Source organism: Tachypleus tridentatus, chromosome 10, assembly GCF_004210375.1.
Source record: "Tachypleus tridentatus isolate NWPU-2018 chromosome 10, ASM421037v1, whole genome shotgun sequence".
Taxonomy (NCBI): domain Eukaryota; kingdom Metazoa; phylum Arthropoda; class Merostomata; order Xiphosura; family Limulidae; genus Tachypleus; species Tachypleus tridentatus.
In genome coordinates, this window is record NC_134834.1 from 62,709,942 (window position 1) to 62,724,854 (window position 14,913).

Genomic DNA, 14,913 nt, shown 5'->3' on the forward strand with positions numbered 1-14,913 from the left:
GTCAAACTTCAAAATTGTAGTTGCCATAGTAAATCTCTCTTGCCGTCTGTGATTCAACTGTAGATCCTATTCACCGACAAATAAAGGATTAACATTGAACAAAATCACCTTTGCCGAATCCATTCCATACTGATTTTATACTCTTAATGTTACTTACTGTTATCCAACGTGATTAAGTGGGGTTATCGTTAAATTCCGGCTTAAGTACTTTAGAAGAAAAAAAATATTTAAGTTGTTAACAATGTTTATTTCAAACAAATTTCCATTAAATTTTCCGATCATAGGAAAGAAAAGTTCGTTAATACAGAAGTTAGGGTATAATATCTTAGACAGCAGCAATATGAATAAATTTTATCCAAGTTAATAAGAAACAGTTGGTAACTTAACACCTTAATTCTTAAAGATTGTCATAAGTGTCTCAACTCGCCCAAAGTTCGTAAAATTGATGAAATGCGTCGCTTTACATCAATTACAGTTTTGAACCTGATCGACACTTCATATTCAACTTGAACTTAACAGCTAAGTCAAATATATCCAACATTCCGACAAATCCATCTCAAATTATGAACTACAGTTGCAAGTCAGCCAGACAGCAGAACAGCCCAACTCAAAGAATTTCTCTTGTCTTTGACCCGAATAATGTAACTGACTGCTACTTTATAGCATTTCAACAGCTGAAAGTATTTTAAACCTAGAAGTGTCCTGTCTGCAGCTAAACATTAAACTCTATGCCACACCCAGCCCCTATTTCACAAACATGAACAAAAGTAAACGTAATAAAAATGATGTCCTGGAGTTGGATGAAACTTATTATAAATCAACCAAATAAGACATCCATCGCACTGAAATATGTGATGAAACAAATCAAGAAGTTCTATGAAATTATACTATTTAACACCTCAACGATGTCAGAATAAAGATAAAAACATGACTCCTGGCTCCTGCTTTGCTACGAATAGATAACAAAAAGTGTGGTAAAGCCATTAAAAAACAACGATGTCAGAATAAAAAAGATAGAAACATAACTCCTGGCTCCTGCTTTGCTACTTATAGATAACAAAAAGTGTGGTAAATCCATTAAAAAATAACAATGATGAAAACATTCACTTTGAAATACCCAGATATGACAAACTGAATAAGTCTGCCCAAGTTTCATCATCTCACCACATACAATATAACACAGGTCATCAGCTTTTCCCGTAACAAGAATTTGTTTCCTAGTGCTATAGGAAAGTCAACAAAACTGTGTAGTTTCTTTCCGTAAAGTTTCACTTCAGATTGTCCCCAAATCGTGGGAGCTATAGGACACAATTACTCAATTCGCTGCCAACACTCCACCGATGTTTTAAATGTGGAAACTACCCAGCGTGAATCTGTTATTGTTAATCGCTGTAGGTAGCTGGGTGATAAGTAAGGATGTGAGAGCAAAACGTGTTAACTTCCTCTCCCACAGCTCTCAACGAGGAAGAAGCGAGAACCGTTCTATGGGTTGGATTACTTTCAGTATGATTGGATCTACAGTACTGTTCCAGAGTAATTTATCTTTGTTGACGTACAAATTCAACATTGACGTCTGTTACGAGCTATGCGAGATTTAGCTGCGTTAATCACTGACAGTGGAAATCTAAGTGATCTGAATATTTAAAAAGTATTTACGAAAGTTTTACCAATTAAAAAGATACAAAACACTAAATTCATATAAAATTGAAGAAATATAGTCCAAATAAACACTAGGTTTTGTTCTGTGAAAAGTAAAAAAAAAAAAGAGAGAATGAAAATATTTTATTTGTAAAAATTAAAGTATATTTCACTGTGTGTCACTATAAAAGGAATATAAAAAAGAATCTGAATGAAAATCCTTCTTTTGAAAGTGGGACGATCAGAACACACAAGCTGAATTAAATAATCGTAGAGGGTCAAGAGCTTGTTACTGTATGCGAGTTTTATACGTAGCCCTTGTAAACACCAGGCAACTTTCATAGAACCACACATTGGTTCCATACAAACCAAGAGCAAGTGACGAATGGCCCAAAGTCCTAGTAAACGTGATATCGCGCTGATGAACGACCTGGCCCCCAAAACCGGTAAGGCTGCCTGGCGTTAGAAGTTTTCTCAGTTCAAATCAGCTACTTATCAGTATGCACGCGTTTCTTTACCTCATCTTCATATACACACACTTTTCAGTAACACGCTTTGGCCCACAGGTCGCGTACACGCGCTTGTGAGCACATATTAAACCTTGCTGTGTTTTTCAAGACTTTAGAATCTTAAAGTATACAACGTTTTTCATTAGCAAAAATTGGTCACAAGATTGTTTCCATCCGCTATTTTAATTGAAAATGGTGAAAAATACTTGTTTGTGCTACTAGTTTTTACTTTTACCAGTGTTTTCTGTTGTAACCACTTGAACAATTCGTAATATTGGTATGACCATAACAAGTAAAAATTTACTTCAGTCTAAAAGTAAAGGACTATTTTGACACACAACTTTTTTCTTTTTTCTAAATTTCGACCTACTTTAAGAATTTCCACTTCCAAAGTAAAGCCGGTTCCTAATACTCCAACATAAAAGATATTAATGCACCTTATGACAAAATGCTCTGGCTAAACCATGCTTTTCATAGAATGTTGTCGTAATGTATTGAAATATTAGTTATTGTGGCAAGAAGAAATTGCCAGAGTGCTTCTGTCTCGAATTTCATACAATATAAAACTAAACCTAACCTGGCAACCTGAAATTTTGTACTTGTACTGAAAACTCATTTCCTTATCAAAAACCAATGTCTAACAATATAGTTTTAGTTATGAAGTGTGAAACTTAGGATAGGCTTTACCCCTCATAGGTATTGTGCCACAATTTCCAGCTTTATAAGCCTTGAAACTTATCTGAGAGCCACCAGTTTTTTTCAGCCAATCTGCAAAACTGGTTAACAGTATTTTACACCAGGGTACCATACCTAATAAAATATTTAGAAATTAAATACAAAGAAACAAATAATTCCGGAGTATGTATTACATGATCAGCTTTGGTCGTATCTTACGGTTTCATTGTAGGATAAATATATTAACAGTTTAAGGTTTCTTTTTGTAGGTTTCATCTTAGAGGACAGGAAGAACATTTGAATATCAATATAACAGTGAGCAGTTGTTGCTAAAATAGTGAAGTTCTGTATTTAACTTCCACAGTTTATAACTCTAAGATTTTAAAGTGTACCGTCATCACCAGGAGCGCACTCAGGTATACAGCCTACCTATGCAGATGTTTTTGTCACCTTCACATGATCACTCCAGAAGCGAAGCTTCTGTATTAGTTGAGTCATAAGCCACGTACTCAGTCATATGATCGCTAAGGCTCTTGATTGGTATCCCGATCTGATAGGACAATTTGGTATTGCAGACTGCAACGCCCACATATTATAAAATTAAAAAACAACAACATAATTCATCAATTTTTTTTTGCCGCTTTCGTTTAATATTTCTTAGATTTGCCGTCCAAGGAAGTTGCCTACTTTGCCTGTGCGTAAATGGGGCCCTGACTGTCACTGATATTTACAAATGCAAGTAAATCTATTACGTTTCAAGACAATTCTGGATAATATCCCGTACATTGTCAAGATTATGGTTTCATACGGACATAATCTAAATTCATTGAAACTGAACAGCAAGATAAAAATGGACGTTATGGGTGGACATAATACAAAAATAAATGTTTTAAAACTGTGTAGAATATTTACGTTATACGATACCTGGAATTTTCTTTTTATTCATGAGTTTATTTCAGTTAGTTAAAAATTAAAAAAAAAAACTTTTATTCTCACCTGGAGGACATAAGCAATCAACTGCTGCTGCTTCCCGTTTGAATCGTCCTGGGAGCTGCAGTACTGTTAGGTGACGCTCAACACTCTGAAGATACAAACAATAATTGGAGTAAACACAAAATAAGTAAATTACTAAATTATTAAACACAACGTATTAAATACATATACAGGATGTCAAAAAAATCCGGAACCAGGGAAACTACTACGAATTATACAGAACATGTTCCAAATGCTGTCCTTGTAATTTTAAGCTTGGATTAACTCGACAAATCGCATCCCCTGACAGCCCGGCATGGCCGAGTGGGTTAAAGCACTTGACTTGTAATCCGATGGTCGCGGGTTCGAATCCCCGTCACAAACATTCTCGCCCTTTCAGCCGTGAGAGCATTATAATATAACGGTCAATTTCACTATTCGTTGGGAAATAGTGTACTCCAAGAGTTGGCGGTGGGTGGTACGACTAGCTGCTTTCCCTCTAGTCTTACACTGCTAAATTACGGACGGCTAGTGCAGATAGCCATTGAATAGCTTTGCTCGAAATTCAAAACAAACCATCCTTTGACAGCGCCATAATTTGTCATACACAAGAAATTAAGAAAAGCAGCAAACCTTGTTTTTTTGTTGTTGTTTATTCTAGAACAAAGCCACATTAGCTAATCGTCGGTGTCCTCCGGAGTTTAGTGCTATAACTTTATAGATTCCCCATAGTTCCAGACTTTTCAGACACCTCGTAGAGAATACACACACACAGAATATGTATATAACATGAATTTCATATGTAAATTATATTTCGATCACATACATTACTTTAAAATCAGATAGATCAAAACATAGTTAAAACTATATAAATAAATACAAATCTATTTAAAATTGAAATATTAAACCTTTAGCAGCTAAATATATAGGGCAACAAAAGTTGCTATTCAGTTCATATTCTTGGCATTACACAGTTGATACCAAAGAAACTATTAAATACAAATTAAATCAAGTTAAATATTGTGTGTTACAGAGTGAAACGTTAGAAATTAACCCAAGCGTTAAATGTTTTTATTTTGTCTTTGTTTGTGTTCGAGTGTGAAACTACACAGTGGACTATCTGTGCTATGCCCGCCACATATATCGAACTTCAAATGTAATGCTGAGCCAACAGAGTCGTTTTAAATGAACCAAAATGTCTCACTTTAAAGAAAACTGCGTGGCCGATGTTGACACTTTAATTATGATGGCTGACAATTTGTTTCACTAAAGATTATTCTTACTTTTAATTATTAGATGTGTTTTCATACAAAAAATCCACGTTTTATTAGGATGCATATTTCGAACAACACAACTACAGATCAAAATTCGCAGTTTCATTTAAAACTGTCCCCTTAATCAAACCCTACTCACCACACAACACTTCATATACTATTAAACACAAGGTTAAACTGATTATCTGTCAACAGTTAATCTATTATACTGTTTGGTATCTAAGCAAATCTCATGCAGCATACAATAATTTACATACTAATAAACTACTAGCCTATCTATTATATAAGCAAATCCCATGCATTATACAATTTACTTACTGCTAAACTACAAGATCGCCAGCTGGCTAATCAAACCCAAGGCAGTATAACATTTATATACTGTTAATCTACTACACTGTCAGTAGTTATCTAAGCAAATGCTAAGCAGTGTATTACTTAAATGGTGTTAAACTGCAAGATTATCTGTCTTCTAAACATATTCTTTGTGGTATTCCAATATTATACACTAAGCAAATATTGTTAAACGTATTACATTATTGGCTTCTGTGATGTTAAATGATTAAAAATATGCAAAAGTGGAAGAGTTTTTATTGTTTGTTTTTGAATTTCGGGGTGAGCTTCCCGAGGGCTATCTGTTTTAGCCGTCCCTAGTATAGTAGTTTAAGACTAGAGGGAAGGCAGCTAGTCATCACCACCCACTGCCAACTCTTGGGCTACTCTTTTACCAACGAAGAGTGGGATTTATCGTCACATTATAATGCCCCCACGGCTGAAAGGGCGAGCATATTTAATGTGACCGAAATTCGAACCCGCGACTCTCGGATTACGAGTCGAGTGCCTTAACCACCTGGCCATCTCGGACGTAATTTCTATTGTGCATGGTATGTTCACGCTAAACTACCCAAAGGCCACGTGCACATACCCGTCCCAAATTTTTAGCTGATGGGTTAGGTTCCGGAAAGCAGTTAGTGACCAGCACCTACCGCCAACTCTCCGGATGCTATTGTTTGAGCGAATAATCGATTTTGACCGTAACTCTCAATAGCCCACGGTCCTAAAGTACGGAGCATATTTTTGCGGTAACAGGACGCGAATCAGGAGCCTAATCACTAGTACGTATGCCAGAGTGGAAGAACAGAGTGCAGAGCGTACATCGCTAATACTAAATAAAAAGCTGGAAACCCATGTTTAAGAGAAGGCACATCAATTCATTTTGAATACTGATGTTTGCCACAGGCATTTGTAGGTTACCATTCTGTACCGTCAACTATTGTGTTGACTCTTGGAGCCCACTTCTCTCCCACTTCGTTACTTTGGTTTCTCGCCCCCTAAAACGTCAGTGAATCGGACTTAACAATGTTCGTTGACGGTTACAAAGGAAAACGATGTTTGTATTCTTCAGTGCAGTTGAACAGTCTGGCTTTACAGGATAAAAGGTTTAACAAGAACATTATTAACTGTATTCAAGCTTCTGAATTTTAAAAACAAGTTCTGGAGAACAAATAAATCACGCCCAAAGGATAGTTGCACGTCACCAATAAAGCGGAAATACGAGTATTAATCAATGTCATACTTTCTAGTTTTTTTCTGAGGTCACTTAGCTCCATAAAGGTTCAAACGAATACTCATTTTACAGTAGTACAAATATATAGAATAAAATATTCTGTTGAATAAGTTATGGGTAAAATATTCAGCCCTATATAGTGGTTCCATTATAGCTGAAAACTTGAGAAAAGGATAGGACGATATTTATAAACACGGAATGGCGGAGTGATAATAACAATAAGAAAAAATACAAGAATTGTATTAAAGATACTCTTGTTTTATTTAGGTAATCGTAATTCTGTTATTAGAAAGTTGCTTCCTTTTAATATACGATACGCTACTTACATTTCAAAACATGCGTATCAGAAATCATATAAAACCAAAAGCTGTTCTTCAGTTAAACAAAATTTGAAGCGCTTTAGCAAAACTATGTTCTAAAACCTAAATCTAGAATACATGTAAAAATAAAAAAATACGTTTCATCAGGAGGCGGCTGATGAATAGCTTTAAGCTACCTTAAGCTTAAGAAATGAAGGAGATTAGGAGAAAATTATTAATATTCATTCCTCTTTCATAACGTGCCATCCCCGGGGCCTGACGTCTGAAATATCGTTAAGTATGAAGTTTATGGAAGAGATGGTTATGGCATATTAATATTTCATTAGGTTAAAGTTAGTGGCAAATTACAAAAGGAAGTATTTGGGTTGTCTTTAAAACTCCAAAATTTCACTAAGCAGTTTTGAAGAATAATGCTAGCTTCTTTTACTTTAAGCTAGAAGTTCTGATGTCAAACTGAACAAAGACGTCTTGACGACGAGAAACCCACTTGAAATAAAATTGTATCACAGAACGGCTGGTATGGGTATTAACACTTTTATTGATAAGCAGAGAACAACGTTTTGACCTTCGTAGGTCACCTTCAGGTTAAGTATTAATAAGAAAGATGCACCGTAGTTTTAGAGATTGTTGTTTGTTGACAATTTTAACGACTTTAAGACAAAAAATTATTTACCATAATGATTACTAAATTAGCAGAAACCGAAACATGTGTAGAGCCCAGTTTTATTTAAAAATGGGTATGACTTTGGTAAACGAATGCGTTGTATTTTTGTTTTTTTCAATATTTTGTTCCTTGTATGCATAAATTATTTCGTGCAATTTCTTCACAATGCCTATTCCATTATTAACTTTTGATTTTTCTAGCTTTAATCAGTTGTCAAAAAACATTTTTATCGGTTGTACCTTCGTTATATTTCCTTGGAACTTATTACAAAAGGCATTTTTTAAAACCAATTTAACAAGTAAAGTTCATCATATTCAATAGATGCAGACGTGTTATATGCCCGCCACTCTTATTAGTTCGTCCTATTCAAGTTCCAAGAACTTTTGAGTGAAAGTAGAGATAAACAATGTTTGATAATAAACATCAAGTGTACCATACGACACAACAAGTAACATCACTTTCCACGTGAAGCGCCTTGATTTACATATTTGGCTGTTAATGTTTAAATAACAAACCCACATGTTTTTACACTTTCAAAACAAACTTGCAAAATATTCATACAGATTTAACATTTCCTTTTTATTCAAAAGTATGCTCTTAATCACAGGGCTTAAGATAAACCTAGGCAAACATGCTTTGGAATAGCGGCAGGACTATATTTAACGTAAAAACAGTGGCTGATTTAATACTAAAATAAGTTAAATAAAATTATGCTAACAAGTACCAAGATTGAAAATCAAAATAAGTTTTTTATACTGTTTGTATGAGGTAGTATACACGCCATGTAATCGTTATCAGTTCGATTGTTTAGAATTTTCGCGAAAAGCCATATAAGTGCTATCTTTGCTTATATATATATAAAACCGTCTCTAATCTTTGAACTGACAGACCAGAAAGAAGGCAGCTAGTCAACAATACCCACCGCCAGGTCTTGGACAACTCTTGTGCGACAATACTCTACACTACAAGAAAAAGCTATAAACAGGTCTAAAACAATAAAAAATCCCCCCTTCTTATTTAGTACGAAGTGTGTTTCATACAGTTTCAACGAGCCACACTCCTTTTTCTTTTAAGCAAGTAACAAGTTTATTTATTCAAAAGAAAATATTTTCGGTCTGTAATATCAGCAACCACAATAGTCGTTTATTAGTTCCAAAGAGTGGCGCTAGGTGGTAGTTGTGCGCGCCTGATATATCTCGTGTTATATTACTGCACCAGTAGTAAAGTTGATAAAAATATTTACTATAAAATAAATTATTCGAAGAACTTGTTTTCTTCTAGAAGTTAGGCTGTTTGTAATGCAGACTCATGTTTTCTCTTTATGTGTTGAAATATGTGGTGTACCGTTACGTCTATATTATTTATCTCAGTTTTATCTAAGTTCATGTTACGGTGGTTTTGAGACAAATGAAAAACTTGTGACATAAAAAGAGTAATACTAAACATCTCGGTAATTCTGTCATCTATTACACTGATAAAATATGATAAATACTAATAACAATTGTTACTTAACGTTATCTCTCAGATATAATCGAGAAGTTATTGCCTACGCTGAAACGCAAGACCACGCGATTGGCTACGTACACCGTGTTCACCACGCGTATAGAACCCAGATCTTTAGCGTAAAGCTTTCGAGCCTACCACTGAGCCACTGCAAGGGAGAGTGAAACGTTATACAATGTACATTTGCAATAAGCCTAGTAATATTTTTTTTTTTGCATAAGAACATAACAACATTTGTTTAACAGCGTTTTCAAGTAGTATACCACAAAAAAAAGGTATATGAAAGTGGAATTATCAGTAAGGGAAACAATGAAGTAAAACAAAAAAAAATACGTTAAATACGCTTGTATACAAAATTGTTTACATATGTTTAGCTGCACAAAAGAAAGACAACCAAAGACTACAGTGAAATTTACATTTGCATCACTAGGTGGCGCAAAGTTTAAAAAGTTTATAAAAATTTAACTTTATCAATAGCTTTATAATTTTTATTTTGCAAGGATTGCTTATCTCTGTTTTCTTTTTTACCCATATATGTACTTTCATAATCACAAAACGAAGTTTAGTTAGTCATTGAGAGATCGCAAAATAATGAAAACAATACTTTTTATTGGTTGGAGGTAGTTTTGGTTTAGAAACAAAAATATGATACTCGTATATAATGGATTTCTAAGCAACAAAAATACAGATACCGTAAATACAAATATAGCCACCAGCCTAAAAATAAATATAATCATTAAATTTCAAAATTAGGGACAATCTTTGCTTGAATTTCCAAAATTAAATCCACTTATGAAGTATTAAAAACTTTAAAATATTAAGACAGACCTTAAGAGTCCACCAGTAAAATCAAATAAAATGTCCAGTTATTTATAACGGACATTGGTTGGTGTTACACATTAAATTCATTATTTTACGTACTTTTCAAACCCGACGAAAGATTATAAGACAAAAAAATATATATAAATAATGATTTATAAAGAAAATGACAGAGGAAAAATGTTTAAAATATCTACATTTGAGAATCGGTCGAACGAAAGGATACAGAAATGTATTACACATACATTATTTGAAATAACGTATTCACTTAGAGTTCCACTGATCCAATAAACAATACTCACCCAATAAAACATCTCGAACTATATTGACGTAATAAGGTATACTCAACAATACCCGTTTTTGGAATACATGAATGCAGTTGAAAATATTGGCCACCAGTACACCTTGATATCAGTGTGGGAGCAGCAAATGTAGTTTACTGGTGTTATATTAGTTGTATGACTTTGTTTTAAGATATTTCTGATGTTTCTTGATAAAGTAGTTAATTATTTTCTCTGAGTTAGCGGTAGGGCTAGGTTTCGTATACTGGTCATTTTAAACTAGAGAGTTTGAAGAAATATTCGTCTTTTTTAATGGTTACAGTAGAATTATCTTTACATGTTAGTAGAATTGTTATTTTTCTTCATATTTCTTAGGGTTTTTTTTCATTATTCTGATATGATAGCATTATAAAAAGTGTTTACATTTCGTGATTTTTTGGGTTACGAACTTTACGTTTATTCTGAAAAAATTATACCAAATAACCACACTTCATTTAAATATGCAGCCTACTGAAAGAATTCAACTCTACTCATTGACTTCCACGTGGAACGTTACGAAGTTAACGCTTGCAATACAACCTCTCTGTACCTCAAGATTTGGTTAAGATACATTAACGACGTATTCTCAATATGGACATGCAACATCTCGCGACACAATTTAATGGAAGTTGAAAAGGATAACAAATTTCCTTTCATTGATGCGATGACTACCTAAACGCGCAACTCGTATACCACAGAAGTTTGCAATAAATCAAAATATACGAGTAAATGCTTCGTAGACTGCCTAGAAATGAACAAGATTTGCAACACCATAGAAACTAAGAAGGAAAACACATCACTGCAACAATCATTAACAATGGGTGCCCTAAATACTTGACAAAGAAGGAATTAAAGTAAACTCCGAAAATAAACGGGAAGAAAATTAGAGATACACAGCTATATTCTTCTACTACAGAGGTCTCTCAGTAAACATACTAAAGATATGTAAATAGCATAAAATTTGAATAGTATTTAGAAGCCATAACATAATAAGATCACAGTGAGTGCACTCTAAAGAGAAGAAAACAATATTTTTCACATCCCTTGTGAATGTGGATTCCTGTGTATTGAAAAGTAACAAAACGAAAATCCAACAAAAGTTGGAATTCAGGAACATAATATACATACAAGACTAATTACTTATGAACTCAATGTATTAGCCCATCATACCAGAAAAGAGACCGTACGATAAAGTGAAATATTACATACACGAGACAAAAAAAATATTTAGTTTAAAAAAAAATGGAAAAATGTTACGAATTAATAGTTAGACTTGGGTGATCGTTTAACCTACTAGTCATGACTGATTGTTTGGAATTGAGCACAAAGCTACACAATGAGCTAACTGTGCTCTGCCCACCACGGGTATCGAAATCCGATTTCTAGCGGTGCGAGTCTGCAGACACGCCGCTGTGCCACTAGAGGACACTAGTCATGACGATGGCCTATAAATAAAAATAGATAGGTATTATCATCATAATAAAGTTGTCCATGTAATGAAGTGCAACGAGTGTTTTAAACATTTGTACTAAAGTAATAGGAGGATAATATGAACATTTATTTTTTCGCTTTCTTGATAAAACATTTACAATTTTTTGCTCTTAGCATAATAAGCCAGTTGTAACAAATATGCATAACAAGGACTAGCCTTGCGGTTTAACATCTTGTGATATCCATGATTAGGATTAGTTATGTAGTTTAACATTCTGTAATGTTTTCCAAATGTTTCACTGATCCACAACTGCTAGAAACCTTCCGCATTTCGAAAAGTTTAGGCTTAAGTAATAATCCAGGGCTTACGTAGCTTAATTCTTATGAAAAAAAAAATTAATATATCGTTCATAGCATATATTATCTATATCTACTAAAAAAAGAAGAAGGGCATTGCGTTCCTTTTCTACACGTAATACAAAACTGCACGTTCTTTTCTGGCATGGAAAGTTAAAAGTTCGTGTTCATAAATACACCCCGAGAAACGTATTTAACAGCACTGCACTTGTACAAAATACTGTAAGAGATTCGTTCACCTGAATAGTAATCTTGACATTGATTATGCCGTCCATAGAAACACTGTTTATCAACTGATTTAATCGTAAAAACTTTTCTATAGAATATCTTATTCGTAAAAGTCAATTTATACAAAGTGATTTTGTCTTCTCACCTTTATAGATCAGTAGACTTGTAACACTATGGTTTCATACCAGAGATTTGTAGGGCATTGTGTAGATTTGCGTTCAAAAATAATCAAAAACGATTATAAATATATGTATGTATTGGGTGCATATATATTTAATTCATAAACATTTAACCCTACAAGTGGGCTTGTTCATAATAGTGAAGTTATGTAGAGTGATCAATCAGGGATAATTTTCATGTATTCACAGAGCTCAGCTAGCCTGTCAGAAACTGCTCACACAAATTTGCATATTTGGTTTCCTTCTAAAGGTTATCCAATTCATAAGCAGTTGATTTCCTAAATCATAAGAATATAAATGTGTCGATTCTTCTGGTAGTTTTGTAATTCATTTATTCTGGTTCATTAATATATGAAGAGACACTTCTGCTGATTTTCCATTCCATAAAAGATTTTTTAATTCGTAGGGATACGTTTCCATAAAAAAGTACACCGTACTGAAAAAATTCCAAATATGGATGAGCCATCACTATTATAATATATTTCAATTTCTCTATATATTTGTATATCGATCAATTTAGAAATTATTTTTATGCTATCACCAACATACAGTAACTTTTTCCGTTAATCTTAGTTACATATGATTATGAATAGGCAGTCATTGGAAAATATATTTTTAGTGCAATGATTCATTGACAAAGAAGAAGCGTTTTCTATACTTTGTCCAAGCAGATATAAATTTGCTACAATACGCGCTGAAACTTCGCACACGTCAAATTGCGAGGTTGGTGAATTATCATCTCGTATGTCGTTTCAGATGATAATACTATGCAAGGTCTTTTATATCACTGTTTGTTGTTTCTCTATATATCTATCTACAACAAGGAAACGGTTTATACGCCAATGAATTTTTCAAATATTTTCACTGAATATTCTCGAAACAACACACACAAATGTAGCATCGTAAACAGCCAAGACTCTAGCGTTCAACGCGGAAACAGCTTTTTATCCTAACACTAATCAACACTTCTTTAAGAGGTAAATGTTAAATAGATTAGGTAATATTTTTCGGACTGAGAAACAACAACAAAAGATACAAAAATTTAGGTCAACTTTCACATATAAATCAATTAACATCAGAACTCTTAGTCATTCTCCAAACAAATATTGCTCGGATAATACTTAATGCACCACTTGTTTTCAGTTTTCCTCTGTTTCATATGTGCATTTCTCTTTTTATCATTGTTATCACACATTTTATTCTAAAAATTAAAATACTGGATAAGTAGTAACGCATAAATCCTACCTCTTTCGCTAACGTGTCCAGCTGTGAGTTAATATCACCCAAAACTGGTGTTCTCATTTCCAGATCATTGTATTTTGTTTTTAAGAATACTAATTGCTCCTCCACATGCCACAGTCTGAAACCACACACAACAGATAGTCCCAGAGAAGCAATGCACAAAATACACATCACTAGAAATGGTTCGACCCGCCAACCTTGCGGCTCCCTTTTAAGGTTCAGGGTCACCTCTGCGACTTGGACTCCGCTTTGAGGAGTGGTCAATTGAGACATGAATCTTTGAGGTTGTTGAGACATAATACTTAAGTTGGCTGATAAACGTGCCTTCTCAGTCCTGTTGTTTTCTAAGGTATTTTTAAAGTTTGTCAGATAAGTTTCTTCACCGTGTTCCATGTTGAAGAAATAAAAAAATGCAACAAACACAGAATTTTACGAATTTTGATAATCCACTTGATAGTTATTGTTATTTAGAAAAACCAAAAACATTTGAAGAAATATCAAGAGGTACCCTTTTTGGCGCACTGGCCCAAAGCGAATAGCTTTTTCCTCTTACACCCATGAGTCTGGTTCAGCACCTCCAAACTGGCAGCCCGCGTGTTACGACTTACCGTAAAAACCGCACTCTCACGTTCAAATGAAGGGGTGTAAGCGCGATCAGCTATGGGAAGGTATTCTATCATCTTACATTGTTCAAGAGCATAAAATTTAATGATAAAGCTGGTGCTGCCATCTAGAATACAATATTGCACATTAAGCAACATGATATAGAGGGCGAACTTGTATTACGTCTCATCCATCATTTGTAAAAAAAAATTCAAAGTCTCTCAAGAAACTTTTATCAAAATTTAAGAATTAAGACAACTAAAAATAATAATAAAGCAATAGAGAACCGCACTGTAACAACTTATATGCTACAATGTTAGACTTTGGTTGTCTACTCTCACTAAGGGTTCCCCGCTGTTACAGCGGTAAATCTTTTTTTTTTTTTTTTGAATTTCGCACAAAGCTACTCGAGGGCTATCTGTGGTAGCCGTTCCTAATTTAGCAGTGTAAGACTAGAGGGAAGACAGCTAGTCATCACCACCCACCGCCAACTCTTGGCTTACTCTTTTATACCAACGAATAGTGGGATTGACAGTCATGGCTGAAAGGTCGAGCATGTTTGGTGCGAATGGGATTCGAACCCGCGACCCTCAGGTTACAAATCGAACGCATTAA

At 34.2% G+C, this 14,913-nt stretch overlaps 1 protein-coding gene across 13 annotated transcripts in view; it reads right to left on the reverse strand.

Moving 5' to 3' along the window:
• The window catches only part of LOC143229430 (uncharacterized), a 252,158-nt gene extending 237,788 nt beyond the window's left edge, over positions 1-14,370 (reverse strand). For 12 of the 13 annotated variants that reach the window (XM_076461751.1, XM_076461749.1, XM_076461741.1 and 9 more), the window contains exons 1-2: positions 13,699-14,357; positions 3,819-3,903 (exon numbers count right to left, since the gene is read on the reverse strand). In XM_076461751.1, coding sequence (XP_076317866.1) covers positions 3,819-3,903; positions 13,699-14,088 — 475 coding nt within the window. In that variant the 5' untranslated portion in view covers positions 14,089-14,357. Of the gene's footprint in view, positions 1-3,818; positions 3,904-13,698 lie in introns of all 13 variants that reach the window. The other variant, XM_076461752.1, reaches the window with a different exon arrangement.
• Positions 14,371-14,913: the final 543 nt, after the last annotated feature.